The sequence below is a fragment of the Labeo rohita genome, chromosome 10 (genome assembly GCF_022985175.1).
Source record: "Labeo rohita strain BAU-BD-2019 chromosome 10, IGBB_LRoh.1.0, whole genome shotgun sequence".
NCBI lineage: Eukaryota > Metazoa > Chordata > Actinopteri > Cypriniformes > Cyprinidae > Labeo > Labeo rohita.
Genome location: NC_066878.1, coordinates 3,601,744 through 3,624,523, shown reverse-complemented (window position 1 = coordinate 3,624,523; position 22,780 = coordinate 3,601,744). Strand labels below are relative to the sequence as shown.

At 34.2% G+C, this 22,780-nt stretch overlaps 1 protein-coding gene across 1 annotated transcript in view; it reads right to left on the bottom strand.

Annotated features, from left to right (window-relative positions):
- The window catches only part of LOC127171760 (CXADR-like membrane protein), a 73,746-nt gene extending 51,211 nt beyond the window's left edge, over positions 1-22,535 (bottom strand). The window contains exon 1 of the mRNA XM_051120619.1: positions 22,114-22,535. Within this exon, the coding sequence (XP_050976576.1) occupies positions 22,114-22,144 (31 nt within the window). The 5' untranslated portion in view covers positions 22,145-22,535. The remainder of the gene's footprint in view (positions 1-22,113) is intronic.
- Between the last annotated feature and the right edge of the window lie 245 nt (positions 22,536-22,780).

The window sequence follows — 22,780 nt, the reverse complement described above, 5'->3', positions numbered from 1 at the left end:
TATTTCAAAGTAGAAGAACAGTTCAGAAAAACTAGTAGTATAGTATAGTAGTCAGTAGTATAGTATATAGTGGTAAAACAGTATAATATAGTCAGGGATGCACAAGATTGGTTGTAATGGATATTTAAACAATCAGATTACTTTGCTGTCATCTAACGCTCCTGACTAGTTCATCTTTAAATACACCAATAATTGTTTGATTAAATATTTCTTAAATGTGTACATTTTCTACAGGCATATCTTTTGGCTCACCACATCTGTATTAATTTAACTGTAACTTTGTGAAAGAATATTATGATCTAAAAGAACTGTTTGCTATTTGAATATATTTTAAAATGTAATTTTGTTTCTGTGATGACAAAGCTGAAATTTTAGCAGTATTTTCTCCAGTTTTATTATCATCAGTGTTGAAAACATTAGTCCTGCTTATTTATTATTTTATAAACCAGTACATATTTAATAGAAACTTCATTTCATATTTAAAATCTCTTTTTTTTTTTAAACATTTTAAATGTCTTTACTGTCACTTTTGATCAATTTAATGCATCCTTGCTGAATAAAAGCATTACATTCTTTCAAAAGAAAAATCTTCCTAACCCTACACTTTAGTGTGCATTTATAATGTTGTGATGTATAAATTCACCTGTAGCATTTATAACAACTGGTTTTAGGTTAGTATTTAGATGAATGAAACTAATTATTGGTATTGGCTTGTTATTTCAGCTAGATTTGTAATATCGGTGCATCTCCAAGTACAGCACAGCATAGCAAGTTAAAGTACAAACTAGGCAAACTAAATTGTAACTAAACATCTATAGTAACCTTAAATCCTGTGGAAGTACATAAAGATCAGCACTGTTTCAGCCACATCAGGACGACTCACCCCAGTCAAGACAGCCTGATCTTAGTGGAATTTATTGAGTGGAGTAAAATTTTTGCAGTGCTCAGTTGAACACAGAGTCCACCGAGAAAAATATAACGGACATTGTTCTCTGTCTGTGGATGATAAACGCTTGAATTATATCGTCAAGCAGAATTATGAAAGAAAGACACTGAATTACTGCAGCATAAAGGAGCTGTATTCTAATGAAGAGCTTTTCACAGTGGAAAGCCACAAAGACGGTGATTAATTCTGTTGTAGCATCTCATTAATATCACAGAGAAACTGTGTGAGGAACATCCAAATATGGAGAGTTACTCAGACGGCCGTGTGCTTTCAAGAAACGAAGACTGACACTGAAAAATCTCATTTCTACTGTTGCTCTCTGAATGGTTTCAAGCTTTTGCTTTCATTACACAAGAGACAATGCATGAAATCAAACAAAAACTGCAGCGACGATATTACTCTTCTAATCCACAGAGAAGTAAATGCCTCTCTTTCAGGCCACAAAAGGAGATGTTTTGAAGAACGTATGAAAAAGAACAACGTGAACCAGAGTCATTACAGTTGCAGTTAAATCTAAAATTAGAAAAAAATTCAAATCAATTTAACAATAAGGTTCATTAGTTAACTACATTACTTAACATTTAGAATGAACAATATTTCCACAGCATTTATTGATCCTAATGTTAATTTCAGCATTTACTAATGCATATTAAAATCACAAGTTGTGTTTGTTAACATTAGTTAATGCACTGTGAACTAACGTGAACAATGAGCAACAGTATTTTTGTTAATTAACAATAGCAAAGATTAATAAATGGTGTAATAAATGTATTGTTCATTTTTTTGTTCATGTTTTTTGGAAATTGAGATTTATACATCATCTGAAAGCTTTCCATTGATGTATGGTTTCTTAGAATAGAACAATATTTGGCTGAGATACAACTATTTGAAAATCAGGAATCTGAGGATGTTTAAAAAAAAACAAAAAAAAAAACAACCTAAATATTGAGAAAATCGCCTTTAAAGTTGTCCAAATGAAGTTCTTAATGCATATCACTAATCAAAATTTATGTTTTGATATATTTATGATAGGAAATCTACAAAGTATATTCATGGAACATGATCTTTACTTAATACCCTAAAGATTTTTGACATAAAATTGACCATTTTGACCCATACAATGTATTTTTGCCTATTGCTACAAATACACCCGTGCTACTTAAGTGGTCCAGACTCTCACATATATTAACTAATGTTAACAAATGACACCTTATTGTAAAGTGTCACCATGAACTTTATTGAAATAAATTAAGTTTCATTCTTTATTTTAGTTAAACTACTTCAATAATTAAAACTAAACTTTAAATAAAAATAGTAAAAACAATGCAGAGATATTTTTAAAAAGTATTAAAAGTACAAAACCCAACAACATTACTAAAACTTTAAGTAAAATTAAAATGAAAACAGAAAATCTAAAAATAAAAACATCAAAAAATATTAATATTATAATATTAAAACTAAAATAGTAACAAATCATTGACCAGTTGCTGTCAAACTCAAATACAGTTGTATAAAAAACTGAAATTACGCTTGTCCTAAAAGCTCTAAATCTCATTTGTGCATTTGCATATTCAAACGTTAGGTGTTAGATGGAGAAAAATAAAATCTACCTAAATTCACTGGGGTGAAAAGCTGTTTTTTGTTAAATATTCATTTGGAAACCAAAAAACGCCTGAGGAACGTCTGCAATAAAACTAACAAAGCAGCTGCAGCATAAATCATTTTATGGGACTAATAGGAGAATAATAGAAGCTCATTGTGAAATATTATGAAATATTTCTCCAACCACCTCTTAATAAATGCTGTGGAACTTTGGGGAAAAAAGAGCAGAGAACTTAAAAAGACAAACAAATCTGCTCCTCTGTGTTCACTCTCCGTACCATTACTGTAGGTGCCACTCCATTCTGTTTTGTTTCCTAATGAGCTTCGAAGTTAATTGGCGCTCCGATGCCTCTCGTATTTGCATCAGTTCAGGAGTGCGGTGAAAACAGAGGACCCAAAACTGAAGCTAAATGAATCACATGAGTGAACTCAGAATAGTGCGAGAGAACTTCAAAGGCCTGCGCAGATATCCACCGGAGACTGTGGAGAGATACGAACATTTTGGGAGTTATTATGAGCAGACAGAACAGTGTGAGCTCATTACAGAGCCATCACAACAAACCTAAACCCACCAGAAGAAAAAAGAGAGGAAAAACTGCTGTTGTTCACAAAAAGTGCACACAAAACACATTTAAAGACCTGAAATACCTCACCCGCACAGTATTACCAACAGGAAGGCTTCACAGCATGCAAACACCTGGGCAATGACATCATCTCACCTGCAGCATCTGGACAGACCATGGACTGTGCATCTCTTATTTACCACTGGGATGATGGGTAATTAAGATGCCCTGCACCATAGCTTTTAAATCTCATTTGTGTATTTGCATATTTAAATTTGATGCGTGAAAACTTAGTTTGACATCCCAACGGCTTTGAGAGCAGATGACTGAGGGGATGTTTAGTTAATAACAACTTAATTCCAATCTGTTCCATTCATGTCATGTTATATGACCTCATTATATTGCATGCCCTATCCAGTTATCATATGGTATTTACGTATTCATACTCTTTAACCATTAACTGTTGTTAAAAATGCATGTCTGATCAAATAGTCATAATCAGATATTGTCTGAGTCATCTACAAATGTAATAGTTTTAAATTAAACTTCAATAGAACGATTTCATGATGAAAAAAATTATAACAAAATAGGAGCACTAATGCAGACAGAGTGCTGACTTCAACAAACTCCAGAGAGTTGAGTCAATATTTATTAAACTATTTTCTTTATTCGTTTTGAATCGACTGCATCATGCTGGTAATTGATCGATACTGCACAATCGTCATGTTAAAATTGGTCCGAAGCTTTGGGGACGTACTTAAATCCTGTTACTATGGAAATGAGCTCAATAAGTGACCTTTAGCAATTGGAATTTATGTATTATTGATTATGTGCCTCAAACCCCAATTTATGCAAAAGCATGTGGCTTTAGTGTTCCAGCACACTTTTGTTCTGTAACCAAACACAAAAAATCAAGCATTTAACTGCGGTTGTGCAAAAATCCAATGATAAAGGAGATGTTGTTGCTAAAATGGACAAAAATTCAGGGTCAGGCTGAGTGTGTTTCTTTTTCTGGTTCACTTCCTAAGCGCTGCTCTCTCTCTCTTTCTCCCGTGTGTGAGACGGGAAATAATTAAATCAGCGCAGCAGTTTTGCATTGATTTCGTGAGGACCCTTGCAGCATTAATTGACTTGAGCAAGCACATCTCTCTCTCTGAGCACATGAGAGGTAAAACAAACAAACAAACATAAAAAGCCACATTAATTATGAAAGCTGCTGACTTCAGGTGAATTGATAAATAGGCTTAAGCTTGCTATAACTCTAATGGTAATTTTATAAGATTTTAAAAATTCTAATTAAATAAAGTGTGTGTGATATGAATACATATACATATATTGTTGTAATTTTTGTAACTATTTTTTATAAAAATAATATGTTATATAGTACACTTTAAATGTTATATAGATATTAAAAAAACAATTTTATAACTATTTTGAGCAATTATATATAGCAAAAACAGTAAAAAGTAGTAAAAATAGTAAAAAAAGATTTTACTATTTAAAATATCTGTTTTCAATTTGAATATATTTTAAAATCTAATTTATTCCTGTGATTTCAAAGCTGAATTTTTAGTATCATTACTCGTCACATGATCATTCAGAAATGATCCTAATAGTCTGATTTGCTGCTCAAAAAACATTTATTATTACGATGTTGAAAACAGCTGAGCATATTTTTTCTTTGATAAATATAAAGTTTACAAGAACAGCATTTATCTGTAACATGAAACTTTTGTAACATTATAAGTGTCTTTATCATCACTTTTGATCAATTTAAAGTATCCTTGCTAAATAAAAGTATTAATTCTATAATCTCTTTACCAAATATATATATATATATATATATATATATATATATATATATATATATATATATATATATATATATATATATATATATATATATATATATATATATATATATATATATATATACACACATATATATATATATATATATATATATATACACACACATATATACATATACATATATATGTATATATATGTGTATAGAATGGTAGAGTATATCATGTTACAAAAGCTTTTTGTTTCAGATAAATGATGATCTTTGGATCTTTCCATTCATCAAAAATCCTAAAAAAGAAAAAAAAAAGTACTCAACTGTTTTAAATATTGATAATAATAATAATAATAATAATAAAACATGTTTCTTGAACAGCAAATCAGCATATTAAATTATTTCTGAAGATTCATGTGACACTGAAGACTGGAGTAATGATGCTGAAAATTTAGCTTTGATCACAGGACTAAATTACATTTTAAAATATATTCAAATAGAAAACAGTTATTTTAAACGGTAAAAATGTTTCAGAATTTTACTGTTTTTTGCTGTACTTTGGATCAAATAAAGGCTTGGTGAGCAGAAGATGCTTCTTTAAAAAAAACTTTAAAAATCTTACTGTTCAAAAACTTCTGGCTGGTAGTGTATATACATGAAAATATGAAAATTTCAAATTTTTAGATTATTAACATTACTTTTATGACAATTAAACCTTACTGTAAAGCACAGAAATCGAATGCATACTACAGTAATTTGACAAAATAATTGTGACCCTGGAGCACAACACCAGTCATTAGTGTAAATTTCTCAAAATTGAGATTTATACATCATCTGAAAGCTTAATAAACAAGCTTTCCGTTGATGTAATGTTTGTTAGGACAATAGAACAATATTTGGCCGAGATACAACTCATAATGGAGAACACCTTAAACTTTCTAAAACAGGCAATTTCTAATTTTAGAATGAAATGTAACCTGGATTTATTTTCATTCGCTCACTCAGGACAGTAAGAGCGGGTGTGTGTCCTGTTATTACAGTCTCGCTCTGCCTCTCATAAAAGTGTCACGGACAGGGGACGTGATCACACTGCAGTGATGGCATCTTTAGTCCAATTGACATTTAAATGGGGAACATGACATGCTGTAATATAACAGAGCGAGGGGAGGGGTCCGATGGGATGTCCTCTGAGACGAACCTCTCCAGCTGAGCCAGAGTACTGCATAGAGGCAGGAAGCCAGGTAGGCAGACAGGAAGGTGAAAGAAAGGAAAGTAGAAGAGAAAGAGACAAGCCTGCCAAACACCTGGCTCTACTTAGAAGAGAAGACAGCGGCAATTTGGCAGATAATGAAAGGAAATCAAATATTCTTACTCCGAAAAAGGCAAGACTCACTTCTCTCTGCCTGTTCAGTCCTACCACACTACTCTCACTACATCTGCAGCACGCAATACAGTGTGCATAGTATGTGCATGTTTTGTTACTCCTTTAATCTGTTATGCAGATGTTCAATGTTTAGTAGCTACAAAAAAAGCATATTGTATAGTATTATATCTCAAAAACCACTGCCATCAACATGAACCTCCATTCCAAATATGACGAATAAATCAGAAGTATTATGGGTCTTGATTTTTAATGCAACCTTTGGATTCATTATTAGATCAGACTGCTAAAAGCTGCTATTTTTAGACAACTTGAATTAAAATGCAGAATAATTATAGCTATTACTGAGATTAATTAGATGCAACTTACTGAATTAAACATGCAATGTGATGAGCTTATGTAGTAAACATTTGTTGGAAAATGTGTTGCATAATACATACTTGGGGTCCAAAATTAACACTCGCCAAGCCACAAATGTGAAAAAAATTGGCTTTGTTTAGTATATGTTTAAAATTACGCATTAGCCAATCAGCCAGAAACCTCTAGGAACTGCAACATAATAAATGGTGTCGATCTAATTTTAAGAATGTTTGTCTGAATTTTAGTGTATGTGTCTTAAAGGGATAGTCCATCCAAAACTGATAATTCTGTCAACACCTTAATGTCGTTTCAAATCTGTTTGACTTTCTTCTGGAACAGAAGAAGATATTTTGAAGAAAATTGGTAATCATTTTTTTTAAAATTGGTAATCATCATTTTTTCAGTAGTTGTGTTAAGCAGAAGTCAGTCATGCAGGTTTGGAATGCCATAAGGGTGAATAAATGACGAAATTTTCATTCATTTCATTTCATTTCATTTCATTTCATTTCATTTCATAAAATAAAAAATAAAATAGTGTGATTAATCGCATCCAAAATAAATGCTTTTGTGTACTGTGTATATTTACTATGTATATATGTGTGTGTATATATACACACACACACACACACGTACATATACACACATATATATATATATATATATATACACACACACACACACACACCCAGCCAAAAGGTTTTAAAATATTTTATTTAAAATAACTGTTATATATTTTAATACATTTTAAAATGTAATTTAGTCCTGTGATCAAAGCTAAATTGTCAGTATTATTACTCTAATCTTCAGTGTCACATGATCCTTCAGAAATCATTCTAATATGCTGATTTGCAAGAATCATTTATTATTATTATTATTATTATTATTATTATTATTATCAATATTTAAAACAGTTGAGTATTTTTTTCAGGGACAAAAAAATAAAATAAAATAAAATAAAATAACATTATTTAACAAAATATCTTAATAAAAGCAGGTAAGAAATACTTACTGTTGCATTTTTTTTTCATTGATTTGCCAGTGGCAGATGTGCCCAAAAAAAATTGGACCCTGTGTATGCTGTTTAATGTGCTAACAACAAAAAAATAGAAAGAATATAGTATATACTGTGTAGTATGCATTGCGCAGAAGCCTTCTCTGTCTTCCTCTCGTTTTCTGAAGATCAGACGCTAAGGCAGAATGCACTGTGCCTTTTTGTCAGCTAACCTTGACATCTGTCTCTCACACATTCACAGCATGAGATGAGCAGTCACACACACACACACACACACACACACACACACACAGTTGTTCCCTCCAGCTAGCTTTCTGCTCACGTACTCGACGATGCACATAGAATCTATACAGTCATCCCCTTATGAAGAGTGAGGTGTCCCGCGTTTGCATAATGCAAGGTCATCTCGGACCTTTCTAACGCTGATCCATGACATCAAAGAATGCAGACTCATTATCAACAGACCCCTCATGCATCACTCATCTCACATGAGTCAGACGAGATCGGACGACGCCGTCAAAGTTGGTCAAAATCTCTTGTGTCATGTAGATCTTTGCACGTTAATGAGAATACACAAACTTACCCTGAAGACACATTTCAACTGTTATTTTATTTTTAGACGTACTGTTTAGGTCTTTCTGCAGACACAGCACTGACACGCTAGATTAAAACAATCATCATTAAATAATCTGTGTAATAGACAGATAAATGCTGAGATGTGCTAATGCAGTTCGTTTGGTTGGTCTAGTTTTACACAGTCATGCTTTTGACTCCTGGCATAAAGTCTGGTCCACTTCTATACGGTTCAAAAATTCTGAGGTCTGTAAATGTTTTTTTTTTTTTTTTTTTGTACATTTTTAAAAATAGTCTCTTATGTGCACCAAGGCTGCATTTATTTGTTTAAAATACAGTAAAAACAGCAATACTGTGAAATATTATTACCATTTAAAATAACTGTTTTCTATTTTAATACATTTTAAAATGGAATTTATTCCTGTAATGCAAAACTGAATTATCAACCATTCAGCCATAAGGTTTTCAGTCATAGGTTTCTACAAAAATCATTCTAATATGCTGATTTGGTGCTCAAGAAACATTGCTTATTATCATTGCATAATACTGAGGTTTGATCCATACTAAAATCTCTCTTTCTCTCGCTGAGAGAAGCCTGTGCTGTCTATATTGTCAGAGATGCTCTTCCATGCGAACCTAAAGTCTGCATGTTTGCTGAGATTTTCTTTGCCTACCAACAGCTACTTTAAAACTGCAAGCCACGGACTTAATTAGCTCATTAAAGCTAGGCAGTGGAAACTCTGCCCTGGTTTCAGCATTAGTCAAAGTCACAGGAGCAGTACAGAGGAGAGGTCAATGGAGAGAGAGAAAAAGACATACGCTGTTGACATGAGTAATGCTTGTTTAATCAAGAGACATTCAGCCAATGGAAGGCCCTTGTGCGTCCTGCTCGCTTCGATGGATTTCTTGTTATTGTGACTTCAGGAAAGATCTTAGCTATGATGTTTCCCAGTGATTAAAGGAATAGTCATTATTTGCTCATCCTGTCTTTTTATTTATTTATTTATTTATTTATTTATTTTTCTAAACACAAAAGGAGATGTTTAGAAAAAAAGGATATTTGGTGATGTTGGAGATATATTTTTTTTTTTTTCTTCTTTAACTCAAATGCTGGGTTGAGCCTGTTGGGTCATTTTATTTGGTTATTTTTAATATTTTTTTACCCAGGTGCTGGGTAGTTTTTCTGTAACTAAGTTGCTGGGTCATTAATATTTCTATGTCATTTTTTAAAATTCAGTTTTTAGTTTTATTATTTGATGTTATTTTAGTACCTAAAGTTTAACTGTTTAATGGTTTTAGTATTAGTTAAGTATAATAACAAATAACTCTAACAAAGCTGTCATATGACTTTAAATACAACACAACCCTCTACGCACAACTTGGCAATAGAATCACCACTGGCAAGTAATTTTTTTTTAGTTTACTTACCAGACTGATTCTACTACTAATAACAATAGAAAACTCACTAAGAATTAATGAGCTGCTGGGGTCATGAATATTAATCACGTTGTCTGTGTTCGCTCAAACTGATTTGCTGAAAGCAAACCATGGGCGACAACAGATGAGTGCCAGCCAATGAGACTGCGGTTTGTGCATTAGTTCCACCCACTACTGGAGAAACCAGCAGTATCTTATGGTTGTTCTTAAAGGGGCCTATTTTCCACAAGTTGATATGATTCTTTAGGGTCTTAATGAAAATTCTGTAACATACTTTGGTTAAAATTTCTCAATGGTAGTGTAAAACAACACCCTTTTTACCTTGTCCAAAAACAGCTCTGCTTACAGTGAGCCGTTAAATGCTTAAATGCCGTTAAATTAAAACCTTTAAATGCTAATGAGCTCTGCTCACCCCACCCCTCTCTTCCTTGGGGTGACGAGCAGTTTGACTATACACCTTAGCCGCGGAACTTGCTAACTAGCACATTAGGAAAGGCGATTTAAAAAAAAAAATAATAATAATAAAAAAAAAATCTTTTACTCACTTGTTCTGTACGTGAAGCTGGATCGAGAATAATTTGCGTGAACAGACACATTTAGGTAGATCGGGGGATGCATTCCCTTCAAAAACAAAAGTAGTTCACTGCATTTTCAATGGCTCAGATGTCGGAAGTAAATGACAACTTATTACATCCAACAATCGCTTACAAGACATTCTTGTCTTGTCTTCTACTCTGGTGTCGAAACAATGGCAAACTGTTTAAAGCTCACTCACGGTGGGTCTACGCTAAAACGGCCATGTCAGTCAGCAATCGTGGGAGGGGCCTGGGCCTGTGTGACATCACACAGACAAGAATCTAAGGACGGCTTGATATGAGAAAATGCTAATGATTTATAGGGATTTAAAAGAAACAAAACAAAACAACGGATGTCGTTATTTTGACTCTCTCTCATTATTTGCGTGTCTTAGAAACAGCGCTCTCAGCAAAGCGTCGTGCCGTGCGCCTTCACACTAAAGTACCCTCTATGTCATATACGCTGCGCGTAAATTGAAATTAATTGAAAAATAGCACAGATTGCTTGGTGGAGAGTGAAACTCTAAAGCGCTCAGTCAGAGTGTTTGGTGAGACAAAATACATCTGTGCTAAATTTATGCTTAGCCTCCAACTTAGCCTCCAATAAGAATTAATTAGCCAATGGCTAATGTTAGACATCATTTAGTCGCCCAGTGTGAAGATTTACGCACATTGTAGAGGGTTGCAACATATGGACTACATTAACTTACAATTACTTGTGTGGTGTTTTTGAAGCACACTGAAAATTCAGCGTCAACATACTACTAAACTTCTCATTTTTTCCCTCCATTGGAATTAACATTATACAAGTTTGGAACGACATGAAAGTGAGTAAATGATGACAGTCTTTTTTTTTTAAGTGAACTATGCCTTTAAACCACCTTATTTCTCAGAGCCAATAAAACTTAATATCTTTCTATTAGAAATTCAACTTGGTCTATAAATATTAAAATCAAGCAAAAACGACTTTATCAACATAACCTTTATCCCATGCCAGATTTCTCCCAGGATCTTGTTTTTCCTCTGCTGCTGGACGCAGTAAATGGCATGCCTCTTTTTAAATGCCAGATTTCGTCTCACGCTGAGGAAGACCGGGCATCTGAGCGAGACCTTCGCCTTTCGTCTGTTCCAGCACGGACGCGCACTGCAGTTAAGCTGTCACACCGCATGAACGCCAAGGTAAAGCTGCTCAGAATAGACGCAGCAGGAAACAGCAGCCCGACGCGCGGCTGCGGCAGCACCTGTATTGACTCGTCCTCCTCCGTACCGCAAATAACACCAGACAGTCCTTTTAAAATACAGCTTTTCACAGCACACACACAAAGACCTCAGTATTTAACTAACAATAGGAGGAAGGTGTCAGCTCCTAAGGGCTGGGGAGGCTGAGCCCAATTTTACTGACAAGAGACTCAGGTTATTTCAGGCAGGCCCTTCAGCGGTCCACTTACATGCTAATACTGCAGTTTAGAAGCGGGAACTGTGTGACTTCAACCTGTTATGTTTTTTAGAATACCATTTCTTATATACCGGGGCAATGAATGATATCATATCAAGACTGCGATTTACATTTACTCTGGACATTTTTACTTAATATGGATTAATCAAACAGCCTATCACACAGCAGAAATAAACAAGACAAAAGCCAGTCAGTGCATGTCGATGATAAGTCTACATGTTTTGCATGTCTATGTGGATGAATGGCGTGGTTTTGTCCAATGCACAAACTCAAACACATGTAATTTAAATATATACTGTCTCAATAGACCAATTCAGTGTTTGCAAACAGTGATGATGTTTTTGTGGGTGGAGCTTATCTGGATGTAGAAAATGATGGTTTTCAAGTAGCAGTCTATGGAGCCATGGAATAAAAGAATAAAAAAAAAGGTCAATTTGAGTTTACGTTTCAAAATTCTGACTTTATTGAATTGTGAACATGTTTTGTTTACATTTATTCTCAAGGTTTAACGAACATGTGCAAAACATTTATTTTCCCATTAATCGTAGCTGAAACTTGTGTTAAATACTGATATTAATACGGAGAAAAATTTGGCCATTTCACCCAGCACTAATTTCTTAGCACACAATGATTTAAAATGCACTAATTTTAGGCTTGCATACCATTTAGGATGCGAAATGGGATGCAGTGATGGGTTTGATTTAGTCTGTGCCGTATTCTAATCCCATTCCATCTGTCTTTCCACTGCAGTTTCCCTTCAGTCTCATGTTATATATCATTAAAGAGTGGCAAAAGCCCAAAAACAACATATCAAATGCACTAGCGTTTTCCCAGAGCTTTCTGTGCTGTATTATGTTCCAGAGACACCAAATATTAAATACATCTTGAATCCTGCACCATAATCAGAAAGTTGCCAAATGCAGACTGCGGGTGTTCCTTCTGGGTGTATTAGCCTTGAAGGGATGAGCGATGTGAGATGGCAAAAACTGCTGCTGCTTTTGTTTCTGTAGGTGAACAGAACGCATTGATGCAACAGGAGCAATTAGAGCAAAAAAATGCACACATGTGCAGTGCAGTGGAACGGCTCAATTTCATTAAGAAGTTATGTCTAACGACTCGTAAAAAAAACAGAAGTGCTGGTGCCATATGTTCTGTTAAAAAAAAAAAAAAAAATAGGGAGAGAAGAAATCCTCATTAGCTTCTTCCAGCATGTGTGGCAACTACAATGTTATGCATCAGAAATGCATAACTAAAAGTTTGTGCATGCATGGAGAAAAAAAAAATATTTAGACAGCTCAAAAAACAATTCACATAAGTGCTTTTAAAACATTTCATATTTCTGCTTTTCTACTCTCCAGCCACTTGCTTGCCAGGTTTCCACTGTATATTACTGCGATATTTAAAAAAAAATAAGAAGAATTCTGTGTTAATCAACAGCAGATGTTATTCATAGGCTCTAAATTGTAACTAAGTAATGCACAAGATTAATTAATGCATTTGAACACATCCATCATTCTTTGTTTGCCTGGCTTCTCATATTAAAAGGTTTTGCTCATTTATCAAACGGACGCCATGTTTTGGTGGACAGCAGTTAATAAATGTCCTGGAGGAGGGGTGTGATTTCAGTTTTCATTCTTGGCACAAAAACCTTAGAACAAATAATATTCCATACTCGTTCTTGTTTACCCTCCCCTGTTTTTAAAGAAACACGACTCTTACAGAAACATCCAAATGGGTGAATTCATTTTCAGGGTGGTCAAAAGTAAAATAAAAAACCAAGTGAGAGATACAGATAAACTTAAGAGTATCAGAAGTGTTTTCCCAAAAAACACCCTGCAAATCATTGCCAGCGCCTCAGGTAACATCATCCCGTCGTGCCGCCTATAAATCCAGAGTTAAAGCTGAAATGCAAACCTCCCCCAAATATTTTTGAAAGAAATACTTTGGTTTTTCCACAATGAAAGCGTGAGGTGAGAGCATGTGGTTTGGATTACGGTAAATCTAAACCGTTTCACGGTGTCTCAGGAAAACCAGAAGTAAAGGAGATCATTCCAGCTCTGGGCCTGAAACGCTCCTCCGCAATCTGCTGGCCGCTTTCTTCACTCGTGTCTCTGAGTGCCGTGAGATTTGTAGGTCAGAGCGGCCTGTGCCATGGGACACTTCAAAGCAATGATGACCAACATACACTAAAAGCACAGGGACAGGCAGAGGGCCGGAAAAACATCCTTTACAAGCCCACTCTATGCTCTCATGATAGTATCTATTTATCTATCCTTAAAAATATTTATCAAATATACTGCATGTTTTTTGTAGGTAAAAAAAAAAAAAAAAGTTACACTCTTCACTAGGGCTGGGTGATTTTTCAGATTTTATCGATTAATTTAATGTTTTGCCACAATTTTATTTTTTAGAAATTGGGGAATTGCAATTTTGAATCGAAATATTACCCAACGTTAAGAGAAAAGAACATTCCAACCGCATGTCGGCGCACATGAGTAACCGCTTAGGGCGCCATTCACACAGAATGCGCTACTGTATTGACAAAGACGTGACGCAGGCAGTGGAATAGGAAAAACATGCAAGAAGATGGGAGTGAACTTCTTTTAACTTGAGGGCCACATTTTTATAATGCAGTTTCATGCATGAGATGCTGCAAGAGACGCGAGGGCTTCAGTCAAAAGCGTCCATGTTTACATACAAAAAACAATGGAAAAGCAGTGCAATCGAATAAAAAAAACCTGTAAAAAAACTACTGTGTCTTATTTCATGTTTGCATCATAGTGACAGACTGAAAGCTGCTGTTCATTGTTTTTACAGAACATTTATAGTTAATAATAGTCTTCTGGTGTTATACCTCGTCATTTTGAATTTAAATTAACTTGACATTTGAGGGTTTTTTTTAAAGCATTTTCCTAATTTCTTAACATATAATATGTATATATTGTATGTATATATGTATGTTTGTAGTTGTAGTTCACGCATCTTTTCTGCAAAGACATTTAACAAGTGAATTGTGTAGCATTAACATCATGCAACAACTTCATGTGTGGTGCACTTGAAATAGAATTTTTTTTTTTTAAATCGAGGGTTAATAAAGAAAAAAATTACTTCAATCATGTTACATTTTCAAGTTGCATTTACAGTTATATTTTCAAGTTGACTAGTTTAAAAAAAAAAAAAAAAACGAGATTTTAATTTTTTGCCATATCGCCCAGCCCTACATTTCACAAAAAAATTCAACCTGATGTCATGACGAAAATGTACATGTGGGAACTTTTGCGCAAGACGCTAAATATGTACCGCCATGTACGTTTTGTGACATATTCAATGTTAAATGTCCACAGAGTGGCACTAAAAAGAGTGTTCGTTTTTTTTCCCCTGGAACAGATGAGCGTACATGTGTCATGTTTTATGTGACGTTGGTTCTGACTTGAAATGTCCGTTGAGTGGCGCTATAACTCTAATGCTCTGTGACGTTTTAAAATAACGTAGCATCTGCACTACACCTAAACCTACTCAAGTATGAATAAAAGCAAACGTGATATAAAACCATGCCATTTTAGCTTGTTTTTCAAACTCTTATCTTTCAGCTCTTTCATTGTAAGTTATGTTTTTCACAGGATTCGTATCCAAGGATTTTGCATCCCAGTTCCGTGCCGTCTGAGCTACCAAGTGAGCTTGTTACAACTGGAGCTGTACAAAAAAGATTACAAGTGCTCGCTGTTTTACTGCCTCAAGTGTTCATTTCTGTTGGACGCTGTAGTGATATTTTAAAATGTTATGGAGCATTAGTTATTTCAAGTCAGAACTACGGTGACATGTTCAAAACCAGCATCACATAAAGCATGGACATTTGTTCCAGGGGAAAGAAACTAACATCTTTTAGTGCCACTCAGTGGACATTTCACACTGAATATGACATGAAACGTACATGGCAATACGTTTTTCGAGTCTTTCAAAAAAGGTTTCCACAGGTACGTTTTCATCATGAGATCATTTTGGGTTTTTTTTTTTTTTTTTTTGTGAAAAGTATAAATATGACTTGATTTAAAAAGTACATTCATTTCTGTTGGACATTGCAGTGATATGTACTTATTGTTACATATTTCACATCTCACGAAAAAGTTCCCACAGGTACGTTTCCGTCATGAGATCAGGTAGAAAAATTTAGCTATCCAATCAAAATGTCATTTTTTCCCCTGTGGAACACATAAGGAGTCATTAACAAATTGTAATTAGATTTTTGTCTATAGAATGAAATGCAAATACAAGGAATGAAATGAAATGCAAGGCAATCACTGGCTTGGGTATTTAAAATAAAAAGTATGCTAAAAACATTTCCAAAGCTATTCAGTTATTAAAAAGTCTTGCATTTAGTGGTTGCACTCCATATATAATAGTATATAATCTTGTATTAGGCCTGTCAATAGATAACATTTTTTTTTTTTAATTATCACGTCCTTTTCTGTGATTAATCGCGATTATAAATCGCATACTTCATAAAATGTATATTAATGTGTTCATTTTGTCACCATTTCCTATATCCAGCAAAGTAAACCACAAGACTGAAGGGTGACTGTCACAAAAATGTACTTCCTGCAAGCTTTTTTTCAAGAGAATTAGATTCTTTCCAAAAAAAAAGGACACCAAAAGTAAACCAAAAATGACATTAGGAGCCCACATAACTGATAAATGTATGCACACCGAAGCAAATACTGAAACAATTCTGAATTGTATAGTATGTGTACACTGTAAAAAATAAACAATTTGTTGAATCCGCTTAAAATCATTTGTTACCCTGCTTCCTTAAAATTTTAAGTTCAGTCAACTAAAATAAGTTGTACTAAGTAACAACTTAGGTATTTGTGTTTGCTAAATTTAACAGATGGGTAAGTAACCCAGCTGCCTTAAAATGTTAAGTTGATTCAACTCAAATATCCAAGTTGTCACTTAGTATAATTTAACGTTTCAAGTTGAATAAACTTTTGAGTTGACTGAACTTAAAATTTTAAGGCAGACAGGTTACAAATTATTTTAAGTTGACTCAAATAGTTTTTTACAGCGTACAGTGCAACAGCAAAAAGCTTGTTTACACACATACATTTAAAAAAAAAAAAAGGTTAAAAAGGTTATAAAGGAGGGCTGAATTTATTTGATCGAAAATACACTAAAAACAGTAATACTGTGAAAAAAAAATTACAATTTCAAACAATTATTTTCTATTTCAATATTTAAATGCCATTTATTTCTATGTTAACACAGAATACCTGATTTTTCAGCATCATTACTCCAGTCTTCAGTGTCACATGAAGAACTCAACACATGCTCAAAACTATTTCTTATTATAATCAATTTAAGTATTTTTTATCTTCTATTAGTCACGTTGTTTTCCAAGCGTAAGGTGTCCTATGGTCAATAAGGCAAGGTACAACATCACACTTTCATGACACCCATCAAAACAGCTCATCACACACTCACACATACAGCAACACTGCCGGACTGTTTTCTGGATGTGTTGTGCACATGTACAGCTGTGTGATTGATACCAGCATGTGCACGAGTCTGTGCATGTTAAACTGTGCGTGTGTGTGTACAGAGGAGGTAAGTGGCTGGTGCTGTGTGTCTGGTGGGAGAAAGGATGTCACTGTGATTTCTCTGAACGGAACGACACGGCTCTCAGTGAGGGCCGGCCCTGCTGTGATGTGCTCTACTAATTAAAGACAGCACTGTGGCCCCGTAGGGACGCACACACACACACGGCTGACACAGTCCATGTGAAGCCGGGCTCATCAGGAGCTAAATTAGAGCTAGGTGCTGAAAAGAAAAAAAAAAAGACAGTACAGCTCCTGACTTAAGTTACTAAATTACAAAAGCCATCCAAAAACGCACCCACACAGGCTAGTCTCTCCCAGCTTTTGTTGGTGGTGCTTTAATATGGTTCATAATCCTGTGGGAAGTGTATTGAGTTTCTTTGTACAAATGGTTTCATTACTGAAGCCACTATACAGTATTTATGGTGTCTAAAAAAGTAATGCGGGGACATCCATTTAGCAAGCATAAATTAATAAATTATAAACAAACTATTAAATATTAATGTAATTTTGCCATGAAATATTAGGGAGAAAAACATTTGCTATGACACGGAGAAAGATTCTTCTTTTACAGCACGCAAATGATCCCATTGTCTCACTGCATTTGTTTAAGTAAAGGCAGATGTTGGCGGTGAATGGGCGGTGAACGGGTCATGGTCTTATCAAGGGTAGGGTTAGAGACACTGAGGTCAAGTAAGGAGATACTCTATATTTCAGAACGCTACATGTAGCTTTTGTTATTAAAGTCTGTTTGACAGCAACATTCACAGGGCAGAGAGAGAACGAGAGAGCAAGAATGAGCGAGAGAGAAAGAAAGAGAGAGAGAGGCAGAAAGGGAAGGCAGCACACAGCAGGATGTCACTTCCTGACCTCTGGTTCTAGATGCCCATGTCATCTTTATACTTGACAGATACTTTGCTGCCCCTGGAGATCTGTCTAAAAATAGAGTGATCTAAGATCTGCTTCATAACAAACTCTTTATCTGAGATGCTGCAACAAATGTGAATGTGAAGCAATGCGAAGCTTTTGTTTATATTAAGGATGCAGTGATATAAAAATTCTGGCTGATATCAATAAAGTCCATAATAAAAATAAATAATGGGCTGATGTTAATATTTTATACTACTTTGTCAATATAAATTAAAAATAAAACACCAACTAATTGATTTAAATGCTACATTTTTTGGAATTAATGGATATTCATTTAACTGGCTAAATATTAAATTTAACAATGTTGTTAAATTATTAGGTGCATTTATTTATTTATTGAAGTGAACATTACATGATGGCAAATATCATCTATGCACAACTTTAATTTAATTAAATTTAAAAATTAAAAAAAAAAAAGAAAAAGGCAGATAATTGAACATGGTACCAATATACTGTGCATGCCTAATTTGTATACATCTAACATTTTGTTGCACAAATCTTAAAACTGGATAATTAATAAATAAATAAATAAATAAATATTATACAATACAATATAACAGCATAAACAATATCAAATCTGAATGTACACTACCAGTCAAAAGTTTTTAAACAGCAAGATTTTTGTTATTAAAGAATTCTGCTCACCAAGCCTGCATTTATTTGATCCAAAGTACAGCAAAAAAAAAAACCTTTTACTATTTAAAATAACTGCTTTCTATTTGAATGTATTTTTAAAATGTAATTTATTCCTGTGATTTCAACGCTGAATTTTTAGCCTCATTAAGCAAGTCACAGGATCCTTCAGAAATCATTCTAATATTTTGATTTGCTGCTCAAAAATATTTATTATTATTATTATTATTATTATTATTATTATTAAAAACAAATTCGAAAAAATTTGATGAATATTAAGTTCAGAAGAACAGCATTTTTCTGAAACAGAAATCTTTTGTAACATTACAAATGTCTTTATCATCACTTCTGATCAATTTAAAGCATCATTGCTAAATAAAAGTATTAATTTTTATAATTTCTTTCAAAAACAAACAAAAAACATATTGCACTGACTGAGCGTATAATGTTGCAAAAGCTTTTTATTTCAGATAAATGCTGATGCACGGATCTTTCCATTCAAAGAATCCTGAAAAAAAGTGCTCAACTGTTTTAAATATTGATAATAATAATAAAAAATGTTTCTTGAAATGTCTCTTGATTTCTGAAAGATCATGTGACACAGGAGAAATGATCCTGAAAATGTAGCGTTGATCACAGGAATAAATTACATTTTTAAATATATCCAAACACAAAGCAGTTATTTAAAATGGTAAAAATATTTCACAATATTACTGCTTTTGCCACATTTTGGATCAAATAAATGCAGGCTTGGTGAGCAGAAGACAATTCTTTAAAAAAAACATGAAAAAAAAAAAAATCTTACTGTTCAAAAACTTTTGACTGGTAGTGTAGGTCTCAAAAAACCTATTTAGTCCTTCGAGAATATAACCTGAATAGTAACACATTTTTGGTTTGGCATCACCTTGCCATTGCTGCCTCATCATGAGTGAATTTCCACTATTAAAGCAACAGTGAAGAGAGGAAACAATCAAACAAACAAAACATCTATTTAGGACTGCAGGAGTGATAATTGCTGCTACAGGGAATAAGATGTTCTTTACTATTAGGCAATGATCAATTATTTCCAGAAGAAAGCCCAAACCAATGAAAATTCAATGCCATTAGACAGACAGGCAGACAGATAGCTAGTCTTGTGTTGTGTTGGCGTATCTGCAGGGTGTGGATGATGGTGTCGTGATATGTTGTGTTGTTTGCACGGCTTGTCTAGCACAGTTGTTTTAATGCAACTAATGAAAGCGCACATCATGATAATTGCTGTGGCGTTTGCTGCTGTATGTGCGCGAGTCTGAGGACTCAAGCTCCTCGTGCCTCTCTGTGCCGCTTATTGTTTAGTCACAACACTTCAGTAAAAGAAAGCACACAGGTTGTGGTATTTTAGAGTGCATGCAGTGCCACAGAACTACTCAACATTAAAACACTACAAGACATATTTGTGGTCTTACAGGGAATGATTAATCGGTGCAAGTTATTCCAAATCAAAAAGTGTTTTTTATGCAATTTCTCATCAAGATACAATAACTCAAAGCCCTTTTAATTTTCAACCGCTCTACTCCAAACACCTCTCAACAGTTTTCACAATACAATTAATTCCCAACAGATAACATCAACTCTCACCCTATATTTTTTTTCATTTATCATCCAGATTCACATTACCAGTAGAACGCCTTACAACTTTAAACTCGTATTGATTCTCCCACAGCTGGAAATAAGACACATATAAATGTCATGACAATAGCAACATTTAGGGCTGATGCTGCATTTCACTTACACAGAAACAAAGCCTAAACCTACGCTTTCCAACTTTACTACTACTATTTCGCTGACATGCAACTAAGAACTGCCATTTCCTTAAGGACATGCAAATCTGGGATGATGTCAGGTAAAATAGGCCATCAGGTAAAATGTGCCAGATAAGGTCGGTGAGTCACAGTTCCTTAAAATTCAATATTCAGTCACTGCAAACTATTCTAAACAGTTGTCACAATAGTGTTTGACATACATCAATTGATTTGATTGGTCTGTGTTTGCGAAGGTGTGCAAGACAAATCATCTTACAGAGGACTGAAAGGAAATGTAAGATACCCTAACATGATAATAGCAATATTTCACATCACATGTCATTCGATTCTTTGTTCACAATGATGATTTTGACTCACTGGCCTATTTTACTGCAACAGAACATAACCGAAAGAGACTTCTGACATTTAAATAGCTTTTGGCCTTAAACAGTTGTTTTTTATTACATATTTTAACATAAAATGATAGAAGGAACCTGACTTAACAAAAATGTGCAGTCTGGAAAATGCGCAGAGACATTTCAATGCTGCTTCAAACCAAAAATGCGTCTCTTTTCACCTGATTTCACTCAGTGTCGTAAAACTTAAATACTAAATATCTGTATCTCAATTGTAGAGATATGGCGAAATAAAGGAAAAAGTACATTTAAACTTCAATTTCAACCTTGAATGAGTTTCAGTACAGTATCAGTTAAAATATTGCAATGCAGAGAGTTTATGAGAAGGCTGAGAAACACACATTCAAGAACACTTGTGGACAACACATGAAAGCTTAATTCATAGACAGGAAGGTATTAATAAATTAATGCATAATATATCCGGATGCTGAATAATACAGCACACAAAGGAAGACTTAAGTACCCAATACCTGGTTATGGCATGCCACTTTAACATTTAATTACTTTCTACTTTAATAATAAGATTGAACTATAAAATAATTCTGACTAGTTAACTACACAGGACAAGTAAACAATTAAATGTACTTAGTAAAACTTAAAAAGACACCAGTAACAACTGGAATAGCATCGGAAATAAATAGTTGACTTCTTAACAACAGACCCCCATATAATTCAATGATAAAAATATGCGATTAGTAACCAGGATAGAATTCATTAGACTAATTAGAAAGATACTAATGCACACTAGCAAATAGTTACTAGGGAAACAAAAAGATACTAGTCACTATTGGAATACTTAAGAGTACTTAAGATAAGTAGCCCTACTAGTAAAATAAAAATAGATATTAGTTCGCTAATAGAAAATGTTAAAACGGCTTGCCATAATCTGATCGCTTATTGTTGCCAATTGATTTTAAAGTCACATTATTAGAAACTATCGATATGACCAGCCAAATCAACTACTACAAAGTCTACCGCTCTACTAAATTTCTACAACTAATCACATTTGACAGGAGCTGCAAAAACATCACTCACAAGCACGAGGAGGAAACTTACCTAAGAGCAGGGCACGCACGCTGACAGACATCACGTCTCCGGACTGAGAATCCTACAGAAACGTCTCCTTTGCTCCTCAAAACGAGCACATTGAGTCATTGAAATGGTCTCTCAGTTTTGTTCTGACCATGAACGGAGCGATATCACCGGCTGAGACCATCAAAAGCATCTCTGAGATCTCCAAACGTCCTGACGCTCCTTCACAAACGCCCGTTTCCTCCGAAGAGAAGTTCTCATTGACTTCAACTAGGATGCGTATCTCCGATCTCCGTCCTCTCCTCCGCCTCTTGCTCTGTGTAGGAAGGAACCACAGGCTGGTAAAGGTGTGTGAGGGGATGGGGAGACCTCTGCAGTTAAAGGAGAACACTTTCCTTTGCAGATTTCCTTGTCCGGGACACATGTATTGTAGATAGATGACCGTTGGATGCGAGTCTCTCTACTGCTCCTGCAATGAGATGATTGTACTTTATAATAACCGAAATTTAATTAAAAGCCATTAACAGATCAGTAGCCAATGCATTTTTTAATAAATATAAAAATGAAAAGTAAAGCTAAATTTAATGACATTTTGAAGTAATGAAGGATACTGCTAATTGTTAATGGTCTAATTAAAGATATAAAGTCACCAATTAGAGACTTTTAACGCAAAGAGTAGTTAATTTGGCTG